Raw genomic sequence first — 20,437 nt, 5'->3', positions numbered from 1 at the left:
AAACTGGTAATCGTTCAAGCTGCAGTTTAATGGAAGAAAATGTCACAAAATGTTAATACAAACTGAATAAAATATTACAGCTGTGGTTGAGAATGTCACTGTTGTCCCCTTCAGGATCCATTTCATTGAATTGAAAAAAAAAAAAAAAAAAGGGGGTCGCATGTAGCGACATGGAGTATTATTTTATAAATATTTTTAATTTATTTTAGCTGTATATTTATGACAAAATTGAGCGTATTAACGCTGCCTACAATATAAAATGTCGGGACTAACCCCCTCCTTGTCTTACAGAGTCCCCCCCTCTCTCTCTCTCTCCCTCTCTCTCTCTCTCTCTCTCTCTCTCTCTCTCTCTCTCTCTCTCTCTCTCTCTCTCTCTCTCTCTCTCTCTCTCTCTCTCTCTCTCTCTCTCTCTCTCTCTCTCTCTCTCTCTCTCTCTCTCTCTCTCTCTCTCTCTCTCTCTCTCTCGGAATCCTATTGATCGAAACCGTCTAATTAGCGGCGTCTGCGCAATTACGCGCATGCGCAGCAGGCGCCATCTCAGCCATTTTTTGAAGGAAACTAATTAGCAGGAATGAAGAGCCAAGTGTTTTTCCCCCACACCATGATCAGAACTCATTCTACCTCTGGAGCTGCGCCCAGAACCCCTGCGTCCTGGCCCCCCCAGCCGACCCCACGCCCACCCAGCCTGCACCCCGACTTGTGTGTTTACTCCAGCCTGCCTTGCCTTCTTGCCCGCATGTAGCTTTAATTACACTGTTTGCTAAACAACTTGGAAGGCGACTGTGCTCGCCTGCTCTTTCCCCCCTCATCCTTTCCTTCCTTCCTTCCTTCCTTCCTTCCTCCCTCCTCCGCTTCCTTCGCCTGCACAGGATCGTGCAAAAACAACAACAAAAACCGGGAATGCGTGCTTGCTTTTTCGGACTACTACTACGACGACACCCTCAAGCCCGCGGAGACTGGTGCCGGAGCCGCTACAGAAATGTGAGTGTTCGTTTGTTTAGAGTGGACGGAGGAGGTTTTTTTTGGGGGGGGCATCAATTGCTCAAGGAATAAAGCTGTAGTTGCTTTTGCTGATGCCCCGAGTCACCTGTTATGCGTGTGATCGTGGTGTCAACAAAAGCCACAAGAGTAGTGTGGCGAGTGTGGTGTGCCGCTTGACAACACACAAACGCGGGGAGAGAACTCTTCAAGTAGCAAGTAATGCTGCCAAACGCCAAACTCGTTATTTTGTGCTTATGCATGTGTTATTACCAGCAGCGCTCCATTGAGACCAGGCTGTCCAAAATCAAATCCACTTCTCATGTTTACTGTAGAAGTAAAGGATAAAATACATATACACTCCATGTCGAGGCAAAATGCTGTGCTGCTTGCTTTCTTTCATGACTCACACACACACTCGACCCCCCCCCCCCCCCCCCCCACACACACACACACACACACACACACACACATTCACACACATGCACACACTGGACTTTAACGTGCATTATGTCTTTCATATAAATGCACAATTATGTTTTGAAAATCCAAATCATATTCTTTCATCACATGAACTTCGTGTAATGATGAATTTTGAGGAGATTTGAATTAGAATTGGATAAGTTGGTTTGCACACACATCAACGTTGCAGCTTTAAGTCTGTTTTGTATACACACAATTGTGTTTTCAAAATCCAAAACATTGCCTGGCATAACAAATTGAATGTAATGAAGAATTTGAGGTCTTTCAATTAGATTCTAATTGGTTTGTACACACAACAGAATCTAGCATCGTGTCTCACAGTCATACACACACACACACATTACACAATCATATTTTAAATATCCATGAATTTCAGTTCCTTAAAACAAGACGCTGATCAGTTTGTGTACAGTAAAAGTTGCACATAATCCCACTCCAGCATTGAGTTCTTGAAATTAGAATTGTTGTGTGTATACAAAACAGGACGCGTACTCGCACACAATCATCGCATGTGTGAGACAAACACACCACTTGTCTGTTACATATACACACACAATGACATTTTTAACACTCCTTCAATCGCAAAGATGTATTTTAATGTTTACTTTTAAGAGTCAAGACATTCAATCAAGTGTTTATTTATATTTCTTTCATTTCCCCCCCCCCCTCAAATGTTTTCTAAATGGTAATTGTACTGAATGAGTTAAAAACCCAAAACAGACTGGCATCAGAGAAACTGAATGAAATGTTGAATTTCAAGTTTCAATCAGAATTTGATTAGTTTTACACATTGCGCACACACACACACACACACACACACACACACACACACACACACACACACACACACACACACACACACACACACACACACTGTTATGGCGGTCTATGATACATATACACAATGCTTAAAAAACAAAGCATATGCTATCATCGCAGAAAATTATTGCAATGGTGAATTTCAGGTCCTTAGATTGGTTTGTACACACAATCAACCTGCAAAAATTTGGGGGAGAATCAGTTGTTTCAAAATTCACCAATAAAATCATACAATAAAGATGCTTTTTAGATCTTCGTAAATGTGAGTTTGACATCTGAAGCAGGATATGCACGCGCAAGCCTTCTACATGCACGCGCACGTGTACACGTTAAATGTTGGTTTCCCGTATTTGTGATCAATAGCCGGCCAGGAATGCTCGTATAAATAGTTGCATCTCTGATGGTTCGAGGCTATCGACCGAGGTGTAAATGAAAATCTTTATCAGATTAGAGACTATTCTCAGCTGTTGTGGGTTGCCAGCGGGCCTCAAAGGCCCCATGGCAGTGTCCCACAGAAAACTTGAAGACCACTGCAGTGGGCAGGGGTCTGCGGCCTGTGACACAAACGCAGTGCATTAAAGCGCTATCAGAGCGTGGATGTGGGCCATATATCTTGAAGCTGCAGAGAGACAGGGAAGGGGGGGGGGGTCTGAGGGACAACCACTCTGGGTGTTGCAGGGGGGTTGGTTGGTCGGGGCCAGAAGGTGGAAGGTGAATTAGGGTTGCTCCTTGATTTCTAATAAAGGTCACCAATTAAACTGTGAGCGACAGATACATTTATCTCCTCTGGCATCCAAAGGAGGACTCGCTTCTTTTTTTCTTTTTCATTAATATTTTGCACAGAGCTGCCTTTTTTTTTTTTTTTCAAAGTCAATGCGCAGCTTTGAACATGTGTATAACCTAAAGAAGAGTCTCTTGTCAAATGATTTATGAATTTTTTTATTGTATGTATTTTTGATTTTATTTACATTATTTTTAAATAATTTTTATTTATTTTGTAATTATAGATCAGTGTGCATGCCATTCATAAAAGTCGTTCGTAAATGGACATTTGTCTTGTTCAGGATGAAATCCGAACACAATTGTGCTTAGTAGAGTCTACAGCCCCCCCCCCCCCCCCCGCTTTTGTTTTGTTTGGCTAATTAGAGCTCCCTCATCCCACCTTCAAACGTGTGTGGCCAAAGATGGAGGATGATACAATGCTTTTAAAGCTGCGCTCTTATCCACTTTTTATCTCAGTGTGGCAATTTAGCCAAAGCCCTTTAGCACCAAATCGTTCAGTTCTTTATTTAATCCGATACCCTGAGGAATATTATAGACCTCCTGCATAGCCCTTACCCGCATTCCTCCACCTAGTTTGGCGCTTACGCTATTGATTTTCCCATTAAGGGCTAACGCTAACCCCTGAGTAACCGGCCTGTGTGTTGCATACCCTGAAAGCTCTATTGAACAGATGCAATCCAAGGCCTTTAATCAATGGCCTCCACTGTTATGCAATATGATTTACATGACTCATTTATTTCATTTCCTCCACTCTCTTCTTGTGTCTCCATCTTGCTTTCTCTCTCGTGTGCAGGTGGGGTGGTGATGCACGGCAGCTGTAGCCTCCGCCATGGACATTGGTGAGGGAGGAGGAGGGGATGGAGGGGGAGGAGAGGACAGAGACGCGGACCTCGGTCCCCAGGCTTTATCCGGCACGTTCCTGACCTCGGCGTTCATTGCCGAGCAGGGACGTACCTCGGCCGGGGTCCCTGCCAAAGAGCCCTCGACCCTGCGCGAGAAGCAGGGTGAGGCGGGTGCCGATGGGTCCCGGTCTGGAGTAGAGACCCAGGTAGGGGGGCAGAAGGACAGACGCCATCACACACGTCAAGAGGATGGAGCGTGTCAAAAGCAGCAGATGAAAACCATCCTCCGGGAAGAATACGTGTCAGGGCAAAACGGGGAGGGTTACTCTGGCATGGGAGTGAAGTCGGCAACAGGGGGTCTCCCAAAAACCCTCGGCAGCAGCAGCAGAAGAGGAGATGAGGAGGAGGAAGAGGAGGAGGAGGAGGCCATCTCAAACCAAAGCCAAACTAAATCCAAATGTTCTTTATTACCTCAACAGAGCCAGCAAAGCGCTTCTTCCAGCACGGTAAAGGCCAGTGGCACGCTCGACAGCAAAACGGCCGCATCTCCAAAGTCCTCCCAGACTCCCCCCACCTCTCCAAAAGCCTCCCCTTTTCTTTCCACTTCTCCAAAGCACCTCACTAGTTCATCCTACTCTTCTGCCCTGCTGAGTGACACAGAGGCAAAAGACATACCGGCAGATCAGGGCTGGATTTCTGGGTTTCCTCAGAGCTTTAAATCCCAGCAGTCGACTCTGGCTTTCCCACTGGCAGGTGTGGAGGGGGCCAGTGCGCCTGCTGAGAACGACGGGCCGGCAGGGGTTCCTCACTCTTCCATTTCCAATGGAGATGGTGCCAAAGCTCCAGAACCAAATGACAGCCAGCTTGAGACGGACATGGACGACGAGCTAGACACAGAAAGAGAACAGAAAGACGCTGTCCCCCAAAACCTCACCCAAGAGCTCTCTCCAAATTCCCTGACGAATCACATGACTTTGATGCACTCGCGCAATTCCTGCAAGACGCTGAAATGCCCCAAGTGTAACTGGCACTACAAGTCTCAGCACACACTGCAACTCCACATGAGAGAGAAACATCCAGAGACGGGCAGCCAGTGTGTGTGCGCCACCTCTGGTGGGAAGTGCGTTTGCGGCAGCTCGACGCGGGGTGTGTGTGGTTACTGCACTTCAGGGAAAGCCCATCCCCGTTTGGCCCGGGGAGAAACCTATGCCTGCGGCTACAAGCCCTACCGCTGCGAGGTGTGTGACTACGCTACCTCGTCCAAAGGCAACCTCAGCATACACATGCAGTCAGATAAACACCTTAATAACGTGCAAAACGGGGGACACGCCAATAGCCAGACACATACTTTGCATGTCGGTAACACCAACGGCGGCTCCTCAAACGGGGCCGCCATAGACGAGCAGACGTACAAGCAGCCGCTTCCGATTCCAACCTCCGCCGGCCAGCCCGCCAAGCTCACGGCACCCGCGCACTCTCCTTCGCATGGCAAACGTTGGAGGTGTGACGTCTGCGACTACGAGACCAGCATCGCCCGCAACCTGCGCATACACACCACCAGTGAGAAACACACGCATAACATGCTGAGGCTGCAGAGGGGTTACTACCTGTCCCACTGCAGGAGCCTTGCTCCCCATTTGAAACATCTACAGAACACAGGTAAGAAATATCTTCAACTCACGAGCTGTTGGTTCAGTAACCGAGTGAAAGACTCAGAATCTTTCCTCTATGTCAGGTGGGGAACTATCCTTGAACATGAGATTGACGCCGCAACAAGTCACCGAACAACCTGTCACTCTTGGCTCCACGCTGACTCCTTCCCCGTCGCCTTCACCCTCTCCCCCGCCAGTCCTGTCTTTGTCTCCCACCGGACCGCTCTCCCAGGGTGTCTTCCAATGCCTCATCTGCTCCTGCTTTTCTTCTGACAGTTTAGAGTCTGTGGAGCAGCACCTGAGCGCCCCTCGCTCCCTGCCCCAGTCCGAATGGTGCTCCCTTGTCGCTGGCGGCTGCCACTGCAGACTGTGCGGCTACACCACCCCGCTGAGGGCTAACTTCTCCTTGCACTGCCAGACTGACAGGCACAGAACCCGTTACCAGCTTGCGGCTCACGTTCAAGAAGGGGGCGACCGGGACCAGGAAGGTGCCGCCTTAATAGCTAAGGGCAACCCTATCCAGCTGAGGTGCAACCTGTGTGAGTATGCAACGAGCAGTTTGGAGAAGCTGCAAGGACATTCCCGGAGTTCCCACCACGAGTCCAGCGTCCGGGTTTACAAAGTAAGCGATGATTCTTCGTAAAGCTACGGCGTTTGAAACAAACACTCTGACTATGTGGTTTTCCGCTCCTAGTTCCTGCAGCAGTATGACGGCGAGGTCGACGGCGGTTCGTTCCTGTTCCATTGTCTCCTATGCAACAACTCCTCTTCCTCCAAGCTTCAAGTTTTAAAACATAGTCAAACCCCGACCCATCAGCAGAGGGAGGGGCTGCTTCAGTTGCAGCCAATGGGCGGAGAGGAGCTGGCAGCAATTTTTACCATTCGAAAAAGCACCGACGGGGTCACAGGTGAGAAGTATATTTGACATGCAGCTGCGTCTGCTCGCTGATACGAGAAACGAGGCCTGGGGATTAAGATGAAAATGAGTAATAGCTGTTGCTGAGCTATTGATCGAGTAAATTGATCAGTCGATACACATCCTTGTTGTATCCCCGTTCGCGCCTGTTGACAGCTAACTAGCACCTGCTAATCAATAAACCCATTCAAAGCCCCCGGACAAAGATTTGGGAGGCCGAGGTTAGTAATGAGTGTGAAATCTGCTGGATAGAGCGCTGGTATTGCGTAGCAGGCCCCTGAAGTCCTTACATTAATCAAACGCTCTTGTAATACATTCTCTTCTGTAATTTGTTCGTATTAAGATTTATCAAGGCATGCTGATACCTATGTTCCAAATCCAAACTAGCTCTTCCAGACCTTTGAAGAGAATCTGATGGGGAATCAATAGGTGATCACTAGGGATTCGAGGCAGCCAATAAGAATAAATTGTGCTCCTTACAATTTACAGTATTATATGATTAGCCTGATCACGAATCCCTTAGTATGCATATGTAGGGGTTGGCGATATGGTTGACAATTATATCATCACACAAGTATTTCATATTGCTCAATATATATATATATATATATTAATTATTTGAAATAAGGACCCAGAGAAAACAAAAGGGTGAATTTGAGACATTTTATTTTAACATATAATACTTAACCTTTAATAGGCTGTTAACACAACGACGGAAAAAGTCGAATAGACCGGTCAATAAAAAGAATAATTAAACACCTTTTCAAACATAAAATACTAAGTAGGGCTGGGCAATATGGCTGAAATATATTTCACAACATAAGTGTTGCATTTCACTCAATAGTGATAATTACAGATTTTCGTTTACCATTTAAAATGAGGAAAAAAAATCAATTCATTAAACTAAGATAAAACTAACAATTTAATTAAATAAAGCACAAGTAGGTGTATTTGTAACTACGGGTTTAGGTCAGGGATGTTGTTGGTATTTGTCAACAGTGGGCATGTGTAGGGCTACTGTATAATAGATAAATTTGACTCGATTAATGAGGGGAAGTTTTTTTTATTATTTGGCAGTAAACTATCTTTTAAGCAATGTACACCATTGTCTACATTGTCATGTACAGTGTTGTTTGCATTCATGCTCCCCCAATTCTTCACTGGTTCGGCGGACAAGGTTTTCAAAAATAGTTCAAAAGACGGAAGACTTAAACCAGGGTCAGGGTTTGCTTCCTGATGTATTTATTTTTTTAATTGTATTATGTTGAATGCAATTCCTATTGGTATTGATCGGGTACCTATCGCAATATATATTGATATTGAATTATTTCCCAGCCCTAGCATGATTATTATATTGCAGGAGAACTTAATGAGGATGTGGAAAATTCTGGCGAGGTCACCACTGGTCCTCTGGACCAAACCAAAGACAACTTAGGGGTAAAGCCAAGTGATAAAGAAACAGGTACGGTCATGTATGAAAATCCAATATTTCATTGCATCACTGAATAATAGCCATACTGAGGAATATTGATATGTTCTTACGTTGCGTTCATCTGAAGGTGAAAAAGCGGCAGGGGAGGCAGACAGAAGGGAGTCTTTTAAACGTCAAGTGTCTGGATGTGGGGAAATGGAAAACTCCATCACAACCAAACGACCCCGAACACACCATCCGAGCGAGAACCAGCAGGTAAGCACTTGACACCCACTCGCATGAGAAATTAAATGTGAACTTTTTCCTCACTTGACGTTCTTACCATTCTGTCCCTTTTAGACCGTCCTGTGTCCTTTGTGCCAAGTTAAAATCTCATACGCACACCTTCGATCGCATCTCACACATGTGCACAGTGTGGCGCAGGATTGCGTCGAAAAGCTCATCAGCACAGTAAGTGAATGCAAAGTGTGCATTTGTTGTATTTGCGATTGTCGGAGTTAGCACGAGAAAAAGAACCAGCAAAGAGATGGGGGGGATGGGGAAGAATGAAATGTACTGAGACAATTCCATTAAGAAGGCACCAGAGAGCGAGAGGGTGGCTTTTTAATGCATGTTTAAGGAGCTCCCCACAATCATCGTTTTGACGCGGTCATGCAATCTGTGTGTGTGTGTGTGTGTGTGTGTGTGTGTGTGTGTGTGTGTGTGTGTGTGTGTGTGTGTGTGTGTGTGTGTGTGTGTGTGTGTGTGTGTGTGTGTGTGTGTGTGTGTGTGTGTGTGTGTGTGTGTGTGTGTGTGTGTGTGTGTGTGTGTGTGTGTGTATGTTTCTGACTGCAGGAATGAGGGAAAAGCCAGTGTTTCTATAATGCATCTTTAAAGAGTCCTATTACCAGAAGTGCAGTCAACCTAAAAAAAAAAAAAAAAGTATGTGTGTTGGGGGGTGCTCTTTACTGTGACTCTCCAGCTAACAAAGGCTGGTCATCTATCCACATCACCATCCTCCATCTTCCTGGCCCCGTATGCTAAGTGGCCTTTGTCTCCTGCTCTCTTTGCCTCCACTTCACGTACTGCTTTTCACCCTTTCTCTCCTCTTCTGTAACCCCCCCCCCCCAACAGCCTACATGGCTGCTGCTATCATTCGTATTCTGCAATCTCTGTCACTGCTCCCTCCCTTTCTGTCTCTCATTTTCTGACGTGTTACCCCTCCTGCACTAGCTCTCGCTGAGGCTGGTTTTTTTTCCACTGCCCCTTACATCCCCCCTCCCTCGCTTTCTCCCCAGCCTCTCTTTTTCATATTCTTTACCCCATAGCGCCCCCCCACCCCCCCACCCCAAACACACCCACACCTACCACCATCCTCCATCCTGCCCGTACACCCTCTCTCACTCTGATAGTAATTGAGGTTCATTAATTCAGACTGAGGTGATGATGGCCATTATGTACCTTGCTTTCCAATTATGCTCTCTAGATTAAGCTTGACCTTCAGTTTTCTCTGCAGCGTGTGTATGTGGTGGTCTCATCTCTCTTCTTATGAAGCTGTAAGGTGGAGAAAACTCTTGTCATGTAAATCTCATCTTTAGCCTTCCACCCTTTCCTCAGGGTAGCTTGCTGCTTCGCATAGATGGCGAATTGGCTCTTGAAGCTGTGGAGATGGGGCTTTTCTATATGAAGAATGATTTTAAATAAAATTCATTATTCAGCTCAGTAAAGTTTTATTAAACCCCCGGGACATATAGGAGGGCGTCATTGGCGCTGAAGGGCAGAGTCACATATCTCAACCTTGTACACTTATTACCAAGTTGATGTGCCTTCCTGCGTATAGCATCATGCTGAGAGGGAGAAGATAAAACAATACACTTAAAGATTCACTCTTGAATGTTTCATGATATTAGGAAAGGGAGTGTAGCCTCGTTGTATTTATACGTCTTGCAATTTGTCTGCTCTTAAGCTGCACAATTAAATGTTTTATTCATAACGTTAGCTAAAGAAAAATGATGTACCCTCCTTTTTCTTTGAATTGCTAAAGCCATGCTTTTAAGAAAACAAAACAAAATAAATATTCAGAGTAAAACATCTGTCACGTAATTCTGTCTTTCAGGTCACACCATCCTTGGAACAAGCGCTGGAAAATGAACTACCCTCCGATCTGTGCACGGGTGACACGATCAAAGATCCAAACGTGAAAATTAGCCAGACGGGTCTTTCGCATGCAACCGATTCCCTTACATCAGATGATTCACCAAAAAACAAAAGTAGGTTTAAGAATTAGAAGAGACTTTTTAATGTACAGTATTTGCGTTGCTATGTGTTTCGAAAAAAAATACATTCCTAATCATTGTGTATTGGGGCAGGCATTTCAGGAGAGAACACTGAGGGAAATGAAGCCGCACCCAAAGATGTCACAGCTCTACTTACCCCACCCCTAGAAGACAACGCAACTCACCCTTCCAATGGAAAACTGGCTCCTCAGTCTCTGACTCACACACCTCCCTCCTCCCCAACCGCCGACCCCCCTCCTCTTTCTGATCGCCATGGTTACCGCTTTCGTTGCAGCAGGTGCAGCCTAGCGTTTCCCACTCAGGAGAAGCTCCAGCTTCACTGGCAGTACCACGCCATGAGGGCGGCGACAGAATGCCCCCTCTGCTCCAGACAGTGTCGCAGTCAGGAAGCGCTACAGAGACACATGCAGAATATACACTCGCAGCCAGACAACACACAAAATACAGCCTCGCTGCCTCATACGGCACAATACACAGAACACAGTAAGAGCTCAGTTAAACAAGTTTCCAGTTTGTCACCCCAAGCTGGCCAAGAGGCCGGTGAGGATGAAGAACTGGAGGAAGAAGTGCAGGAAGAAGAAGAAGACATTGAAGGAAAGGAACAAAATGAGGAATGGAGAACTAAAGACAAAGATTTTGTCGCTGAAACTGGCGGAGGTGATGAGCAATTAACTGAGCAAGAGAAAGTGCCAAATGAGGAAATTCCATCGGAACCTAGCTCCGTTTCCCTTACCAAAAAGAGCTTGAACCCAACAATGGACCGGTACTTAGATCCATCAAGGCCGTACAAGTGTACCATATGTTCTGAATCTTTTACCCAGAAGACAATTCTTCTGGTTCACTACAATTCAGTGTCCCATCTCCACCGGGCCAGGAGAGCCTTGCAGGAATCAAGCACGGGTGTCTCCGCCCCAGAGGCTCCCCGTGGCCAAGATCCTCGACCCTACCGATGCAAACTATGTGGTGTGGGCTATAGCCAGAGCTCCACATTGGACATACATCTACGCTCAGTTCTTCACCAAACAAGAGCTCGTGCTGCACAGAATCCAGGTGCACAAACACCGGTGTCCACTGGAGCTACACCATTATCCGCCACCACCATGACTACTACTACATCTGCTATAACCGGCAAGGAGACCTCAAAGAGTTTGCCTTTCACCAAGAAGCCAGATGAAGCTAGTTCTTCATCGGGATTGGTCGCCGAACTCCAAGCGACTCTATCAACTGAGGGTCAACAGGCTAAAAAGAGAGTGGCAGAACTGATCGCGTCAAGAAACCAGCTGCTATTAATGCAACAACAGCAGTTGGCTCAGGCACAGGCCCAAGCGCAGTTACAGCACACAGCGTTGCTCCAGGCCCAAGTAATGCAGCATCTTCCTATTGGACCAGAGAGTCTCTTTCAGCATTTCTCTTTGGCACCAGAAAACTTGCTGTCTCTGCAGCAGCAACTCCTTCTGCCCTTTTATTTTCCCGGAGACATGAAACTTCACACAGAGTTGGCAATAAAGAGTTTGGAACATACCCAATCTGAGACAGCCAAGTCTACAATGAATGAACAGATTAAGGGAGAGGGTAAAAAGGAGAAAAATCCGCAAACAGATGAAAAACATGCTCCTCGTGAATTGTCATCCTCAGATAATATTCAAACAAAAGAGATTATGCCTTCTGACACCAGAGTTGAATGCGGCACTAGATCCTCCAGCAGCCCAAAAGAAAAAGAATGCATCAGAGACCTTGTTGGTGAAAAGGAAGAATTGTCTGCTCCTATTGTTAAAAATGAGAGTCAGACACAGGAAAATGATTCATCCACAGTTAATGTGCCAAAATTACAGTGCCCTCCACCAAGAGTGCCATACGCTGCTGTAAACGGGGAAGCTCTGAGGACCTTGTTGCAGAGTTATGGCTACGAGTTGGCATTACAGTATATACAAAGCAGACATAGGCACCAGCAGCAGATTGCAACTCAAATGATAAACATGAGAAACGAGCGCTCTGATATTCGCAAGATGGAATTGTATTCAGGGGAACAAAAAGGCTCATTTGGAACAGAGGATGGAATTCCACAAAGCTACACTAAGGATGTCCAAAATGATGTTCAAGACGTACAGAGTTTCCCAGGGGAAAATAATCCGGGCAAATATGATGACGCAAGTCAACTTGCCATCAAAGAGAAAGGCTGCTGTGGAAGAGGACAAAAGTGTAGAGATTGCGGCAAGTTTTTTTCAGATGCCATGATTTTAAAGAGTCACCAGGAATACATTCACAGACAAGTGCTTCCCACTGCTGCACTAGAGAGGTTTTCCAGAGAATACAGACTACAGTATGATCAATTGTACCCCTTGAAAGAGAACAAATCTGGAGAAGATTCATCTCAGACTACACCAGTTTCGATTCCAGCTTCAGAATCAGAACTTGTATCTGAAGCAGATGAGCCTCAAGTTAAAACATCACCTCCGTCCTCAATGTCAGATCCTGAAACGAAAACGTGCGAGACAGCTGAAGACCTATCCCTCGCCTCTGTACCCTCTCCTCTTTCTTCTCCGTCTCAAGAGACGCCCCTTACAAGCACATCTACTGTTATTTCTCAAAACGCATCGCCGGCCAAGACCATACCGATTCCCTTACCAAAAATACCTATGCTTCCTCTGTCCCAGCTTCCTATTCCCCCATTGACTTTACCCAAGCTCCCCCTACCGCCAATTCCTTTTCCGATAGAGCTACCGCTTATTCCTCCCGTTGTAATGCAGCCCGTGGGTCTCCAGCCCCCAAACTGGTTGGACTCGAGTGTAAACCCAGATCTGGCAAAACTCTACCAATCTCAACTGCTTGGGCAACAGGCGCCTATTAGTCCAGCGGCCATTTCCCAACCATCTCAGCTTAGCCCGGCGTTGCTCGGCCAGGCTCCTCACGTCAATTCCTCGTTGCTAAGTCAACCAGCTCAGAGGGAACAGCCTCAAATAAGCCCGACAATACTGGACCAACAGCAAGGCAAGAGAACTCGCACTCGAATCTCTGAGGATCAACTGAATATTCTGAGAAAACACTTTGATATCAACAGTCTCCCAAATGATGAGGAGCTCAACAAGATATCTAGTCTGTCTGGTCTACCTCACAAAGTCATCAAACACTGGTTTCGCAACACTCTTTTTAAAGAGCGCCAACGTGATAAGGACTCTCCATACAATTTCAATAACCCCCCAACCACAGCTCTTGAGGAGTCCAGAGAGGAAGTCGTACAGAAACTATCTCTGAAGTTGTCCCCGTCATCCCCATCTCCAGCACCAGCACCGACCGACATGTCCCATCAAACCCCGCAGACAGACAGCCAAAGAGGCAATCCGCACAGGGGGAGGCGTTCTTCTCGAACCCGCTTTACGGAGAAACAGCTGGAGATGCTGCAGGGGGTGTTTGAAGCAACTCCTTATCCTAGAGAAGATGAATATGACAGGTTGTCATCCCAGTTGTCTCTCCCGAATAGAGTCATTGTGGTATGGTTTCAAAATGCGAGGCAAAGAGCCCGCAAGAGTCAGGACAGAGGGGCAGATGATGGAATAGAGGGAACGAGCCAGCTTGACATTCTTCGGAAGAGAGACGGATACTACAAAAACGACGACACGGAGGAGAACGGCAATGGGGACGAAGAGCAAAGTGACTCTCACAATGAAAATTCGATGGATTTGACCTATGAGTATTATACCCATCCAGACTCTCCTTTTCTTGATTCATCAACTCTTTCCACAGAAAGTGAGCATCAGATGGACAATGAAGAATTAACACCCGCTATCAAGAAACAAGAAAATACAACTGCCACTCCTCGTACTAGCAAAACTGTTAAAAAAGAAATGACAGAGCTAAACACTGACAGCACAGAAATAGTGCAGGCATTGCAAAATGTGTTCAAAGCTGAGAATCTGGTCCCACCTTTACAAGGAAGATCAGCAGAAAGACCCCAGCCTCACTCTTCTGACCCCTCACAAAGCAAAGTACAGAACAGCCCATCATCTGATGCCAGCCAGGATCACAAAGAGGGTTTATCCCCAACTAAAAGCGTTGAAAAACCCGCACTTATATCACAGAGCCTACCTTTGTCTTCAGAGTCGGAAAAAAGCCACACTCTACAGCAAGATGCTTCCTCCCGTTCATCTACCGAGACCCAGTCACTAAGCCACCTCCCGATACCAAACTCGTTTCAGTGCAATCTATGCCCACTGTCCCTGCCATCTTTCCAAATGTGGCAGGAACATCAGACAAGGCACTTGCTCGCGGCTCAGTCACAGGTCCAACTCCTTCATTCTGGCTTCACAGACAGAACATTGCCATATATGATGCTCCACTCCAACCACTCCCTCATGGCCAGCCAAATGCTTTCAGGTGCTATGACGCAGTTGCACCCTAATGCCACAAGTCCCATGATGTCACACTTGAATAGCACACAAGTTAAGAATTCACTTGCTGACCTGTCTCAAAGTTCCTTGAAGCAGAACTCAAAGCTAATGTCAGAGGGCAGTTTTGATATTCAAAGATATAGCAGAGAGGCTGAGGAAGAGCGTAGAAGGGATAAGCGTCAGAGAACCACCATCACCCCAGAACAGCTTGAAGTGTTGTATCAGCGTTACAGTTTGGACTCCAATCCCACCAGAGGAGTCCTAGAGGGTATTGCGCAGGACGTGGGCCTCACGAGAAGAGTGGTTCAGGTACCGTAAAAAAATAAAAACGTTATTTGGGTGTTGTTGGTTTTTTTTCTTGATCCTAAACATTCTGTTCTTGCATCACACAGGTCTGGTTTCAAAACACACGGGCGAGAGAACGAAAAGGGCAGTTCAGGTCAATGGGCCCAGGATCTGGTTTCAGCATGGCCTTAAACCATCTCCGCTGTCCGTTTTGCAGGGCTCTCTTTAAGGTGAAGAGTGCTCTGGATGCCCATATAAGGTCGCGCCACTGGGCAGAGGCTGAAAGAGCAGGCTACAACTTGTCAATGAATAACTGTTCTAGTGGGCTCAATGGGATGGCTATGTCTTCGGTCATGGACAAAGCAGGCCCATCTCTCATCCCAAACACTGGCAAAGAGCAAACAGTCAAACCTGTTACATTTCTGTCTTCAACCATTGATCCCAACAACCCAGGGGAGTATGATGACTTTGACGAAGACGATGAGGAGTTCCAATGTGAAGAGGGTTCAAGTATGGCTAACCAAGGGCTGCCGAGCCCTGATGGCTCAGGGGGTCAAAGTTCAGACTGGGGGGAGACTCTGCAGCCACATCAACATCAGCAGCAACGCCAAAGGACACAGATGAGCCACTTTCAAATACTTCAACTTAAAGACTTCTACAAGAGCCACCGTACACCAAATCGACACGAGTGCGAGGCACTCGGGCGGGAATTAGGACTGCCCCATCGTGTTGTGCAGGTAGCTGTCTTCAAATAAAATGATAAGTCGTGATACAGTTGATCCGAATGTTACGTTGGTGGCAAACAAAAGAAGCTGAGTGTGATACCCAAGATGTATACTTTCAAATATATTTCCAGGTATGGTTCCAGAATGCCAGAGCCAAGGAGAAGAGGGCAAGAACTTTGAGCTCCGACTCTGCAGACAGAGAGCAGGCGGAGCTGACACCCGGCGCAGGGGAGAGAGACCGGGCTTAATGAGGGTCCCTTTACGTTCTTCTACTATGCTCTTAAAACTCATTTTCCTACTGTCAACCTCTTAAAACAAAACTTCACTTTGCTGCCAAACCTGTTTCCTGAGCACCCCAAAGATGCAGAACCACCGTGGCCCAAAGAGAACCGTTTTCAACTGAAAGCAGACCCAAAACCATGGCCTCGTCGCAACAACTTTTGTCTTTTTGGATTGCCGTCTCGTACGCGGTCCGTCTTTCCTTGTTGCGTCGGACACCTTTCTACAACCAAACCCATCCTCGGAATAACAACAACAACGCCACATAGGCCAAAGAGCATTCTCAAAGTATGTGCCCTCACTGTCTGGCTAGACCTGCAGTCTACCTCCCGATCTCCACAAAAGACTCGATGTGGGACCCTTTCGACCAGACAGTGCTTGAGGACGAGCAGCGTAGCATGTGGTGTGGGTCTTCAAGAGGCTGGAACAGGAACTGTCAAAGAGATTTTCGTGTAAATACAAAGTAGAGCGTTCCAAAAGATAAACTTGAAGAAGGAGGGAGGAAAAAAAAACAAAAAAACAAAGCAGTTAACGAGGGTAAAGGAGGAAACCAAGTGAATACCCCGATTATAGGCGGTGGTATTTCCATTGAGCTTTTGTAACGACTGACTCAGATTCCAAAGCTCGTAACCAAAATTTTCCATGTCTGTTGTTTCATCGTGTTTGTTTCCAGCAACAAACTGCAGAGCTGACGTCTGTACAGTGAAGGGTGAGACCTGCACCTGGCACAGGACAAGAGGGAAGGCCATGGACTGATGTAGTGCCAGAGTGCAGGTCCACCCACCACAAGCCAATGATGAGTCTTCTGTTGTACATGGACACGTTCCTACGTGCTCCTACGTTCCTTTGGTGGATAATAGCCCAAATAGCACAGAGCAGAAAGGCAAGTTTGCCCCGGAAGGGACAAACTATTTTTTATAGCACTCAACCATAAAACTGTATGTGATGACTTTAACCAAACTCAAATTGACATTGTGTGCGTGTGTGTGTGTGTGTGTGTGTGTGTCTAGTCGTAGTTTCTTAATCTAAATCTTAAGAATTGACATCAACTGTCTTGCTTCGGTATAACAGTGTCATGATTCTTAAAAAGATTCTGACAGCTTTGATGTGTTCAGGTAAGGATTAACTGCCTTTCTGTTCTTTGAATATACCAATGGCTTACCCATGTTGTGTGATGAATATGAAGCTTTCTACGCTCAGGTCAGCAGCTCAATATGGCTCCACCTTCAATGTCAACCCGAAACGTTCTGTCTTTTCAAGGCGGGAGGGGCACATTTTAGGTTGGAACTACATTCAGTATTATTACATCGACAAAAACATCTGTGTATATCAAAGATCTGAGCTTTTCACCTCAAATAGATTGTTACAAAAAAAAAAACCCTTATTGAAACTAAAGTGTTTAATAGCTTGAGGGGTAAATGTACAGTATTTAGCTTTTGTATGGTTGACTCAAGACTTCATTGGATGTTTGAGACGCAGCTCCTGTTTGTACACACCAACACGGAGCTTCTGCGCTAAGCAGAGGAAAAAAACTTAATGGATGTTACCCATGTTATTTTTGTACACTTAATTTATTTTTCCTTTTCTCCCTTCCCTCTTTCTTTGAAATGTTTTTTTTTCCAGATTTTATTTTTTATTTTTTTTGCAACCAGTCCTTATCTAACTGTAATAATAATAATAATATAACAATAATAGCTGAACAATAATTAATGCTTTAAGACAAAAATCCAAAGACGTGAAAATACTTTACCATAAGACCTACAAAAGTAAGCGCTACTGTGTACTTGATGATGTTTTGCTGTTTTTAAACAAAGGAGTCCCAATAGCTAAGCTACTGTTTTCTGCCTCTCATAAGCACACTGGAGTACTCTGTAACCAAAACCCCAAACTAGAGCCATGGCAGTCTGTAATATAGCGAGCGGTTGAAGAGTTTTACTTTTTCTGAGAAATTTTGCAATTTTTTTTTTTTTTTAAAGCATAGTGTTCAACTCAAGCCCTTAAGGATGTCCAGTTTGCTGCTAATGTACCGTAGTTTCTAATGTTACTGTAGAAAGATGCATGCTTGGCTCGCTTTACCACTAGGCTTTAATGACGACAAACTGTAATAATGAATACCCGTGATGCTGTTGATGGAATGCTTCTGTTATGTTGGAAACAAATTGGTACATGGGGCTAAATTCCATCAAGTTTTTTTTCTTTCTGTCATCGATTTAGAGAGGAAAACAGAAAAAAAAATTTTTTTTATACTAGATAGAAACCTCAAGTTACCGACTAAATTTGTTAGTGTGTTTACTTGCCAAAAACGAGAACGAAATTTGGCATATTTGAAGGAGTTCAGCCCCACTAGAATTGTCAAGGTATCTTTTTTATTTTTTTTCTGTGCTCCGATGTCTGTACTCCATTTTCCCTGCAAAAAAAAAAAAAAAACAGCTTTCCAAAGGATGCGGACTGACCAACGCTGTCTTGTTTTGTTCTCAAACTAACCAATGTTTACGACAATACCAATGAGCTTTCTTCTGTACAGAAATGTGCATTCCAAAAACTGTTTTTCTACACTTAATTATTTTCTGACTTTTATTTCACTGATCTCTGATGACCATAAAATGTACATATTGGGGTCTACTGCTGTGAAGGGACTCCTTATTGTAGGTAAAACTGACTCTTGTTATTTTTTGGTTTGGTTTTCTTTCCCTAAATATGTTGTTGCCATAGTGATGACCAAAAAGATACCTGTGATGTGCACCTGTCCTTATGTCTTGCTCCAGTGGTTTTGTGTGTCTCTATTTCCCTTCACCCACTTTGTCCCCCCCCCCAGCTGGTGTATTTCTCTTTACCTTACCTCTCCCGTATTCCACTGAGCTAAATAAAGTCTGCTTTGGTGCATGCTCTGGTCTCATCCCTTTGGAGTGACGATCCACACTGCGCATGCTGTTTTTTTTTATTTTTTTTTAGAAATAATCTTCATTTTCCAGGTGGTATTTCTGTGGTGCCTTGCGCATGGCTGGAAGGCTTTTGGTGTGCAATGGTGTGTGCGTAACGTGGCAAAGTGTTGGAAACGAAGCTCTTTGGTGAATGGAGCCCTGACCTCCGGGGTCACTTCATTAATTACATCTGTGACATTCAGCCAGATGAGTTTCCTTTGTGACTAAATGATATGAGGAATATTAACGACTTTGGATGAATTACACCGCCGCTCCTGCTGATGATGATAATGTGTTTTATGACTCTGGGAGAGAGGGGAGGCAAAATTGCTCACTACAGCACATTTAGGGTGCACAGATTTTCAGATGAAAGATTTCAAAGACTAAGAAGGGTACAGCTTTTATTTGATTGTTGATGTGGGTGGGTGGAGGGTGGGGGGGGGCTGGAATGGCAGATAATGTGGGGAAAAAGTAACTATTTGAACCTAAAACTGGCAACTGTGGTGAAAATAGTAATTGCAGCGTGTCGAGCCAAAGGTACAACTGCGAACACTCAAAATGGCACTGCGGAGAGAACAATGGTAAAGCAAACACAGAAGGGGGCTTAAGATTGCTTTGCGGCTGATGATAGCCATCTTAGAAAGTCATCCTGATAAAGTGATCCCCCACCATTTTTCCTTCTCTATGTCCTCCCCCCCCCCTCTTAATCAAATGAGCACTGTGCAGCTGGTGGGGTTGCAGCAAAAAGGGGTATGAGGGTGGGGGCTTTTGAGGGATGGTGTGAAATTATTGCCTGCTGGTGTATATGTGTCGCTGGGGGGGAGCGTGGGTGGTGTGTTGTGCGTCTGTGTGTGTGCGATGGGGAGGGGGGCTGTAATGTCATTGCCTGCTGGTGAATCTCTAGCGGGGGCTCATTTAGATTTAGATTGGTTATGTGAGGAGGGAGCTGAAAGGCCAGCTCATGTTTATGTATGAAGCTCAAAGCATGCTGCTGCGGTGGGAGCCAGAATTAAAGAGACAGAGCTGTAATACATTCAGACTTATTGTAGCCGCTGTTTGGCTTTTTTTGGGGGGGGGGGGGGGGGGAACGACTGCAGTGTAAAGTTGCATTCATTTTTGTGGAAAACATATAAGAAGGCCTGTTGGTGAAAATCAGAGTGCAGATTGATAAAAAAAAATATTTAAAGAAGAAAATTTGTCCGGCTAGTCAAAAGGATTGCAGTATCTCCCACTGTTGTTACCGCATAGCACTCAGTCATGCAACCCGGAGTCATCAGTAAATGTCTCAGAAGGAGAGTTTGTTCAGCACTTCATCAGGTATAAAGTGGTTTTTATTTGGAAATGTGCTCTCGATCCATCTTTTAAATGACTTTTTAATGGTAGCCACACCATCCTAATCAATCATATGGCAGCCGGCCTGCACACGCAAATACACTATTTATATATCCTACGTTCTGCTGCAAACACTCTCCGCTTTGTGATTCCTGCTAATGAGTGGCGACTGTTTTTCTGGATTGAATTAAGAGACTTGTGCATAGTGGCATAAAATGTGGACATCAAATCAAAAGCTAGCTGAATTAAAATGTCAACTTCTTGACAAAAATTGTTACTTATCCATTTAGCAGAAAAAAAACAACAACCTTATCACCTGACTTTTAATT

The 20,437-nt window shown here is 45.3% G+C and overlaps 1 protein-coding gene across 1 annotated transcript; it reads left to right on the top strand.

Moving 5' to 3' along the window:
• Positions 1 to 574: 574 nt before the first annotated feature.
• Positions 575 to 18,849, top strand: LOC147055729 (zinc finger homeobox protein 3-like). The gene is made up of 11 exons (XM_085913921.1): positions 575 to 981; positions 3,857 to 5,564; positions 5,641 to 6,179; positions 6,252 to 6,465; positions 7,834 to 7,935; positions 8,033 to 8,160; positions 8,245 to 8,355; positions 10,001 to 10,154; positions 10,254 to 14,875; positions 14,959 to 15,588; positions 15,708 to 18,849. Exons 2-11 carry the CDS (start codon positions 3,893 to 3,895, stop codon positions 15,822 to 15,824), a joined length of 8,289 nt encoding a protein of 2,762 aa, XP_085770047.1. The 5' UTR covers positions 575 to 981; positions 3,857 to 3,892; the 3' UTR covers positions 15,825 to 18,849.
• The last annotated feature ends 1,588 nt before the right edge of the window (positions 18,850 to 20,437 follow it).

This window comes from Syngnathus leptorhynchus, chromosome 6 (assembly GCF_054491065.1).
Source record: "Syngnathus leptorhynchus isolate UIUO chromosome 6, UIUO_Slep, whole genome shotgun sequence".
Lineage (NCBI taxonomy): Eukaryota > Metazoa > Chordata > Actinopteri > Syngnathiformes > Syngnathidae > Syngnathus > Syngnathus leptorhynchus.
The sequence above is the reverse complement of the archived record's forward strand: the minus strand, read 5'-3'. Positions and strand labels throughout refer to the sequence as shown.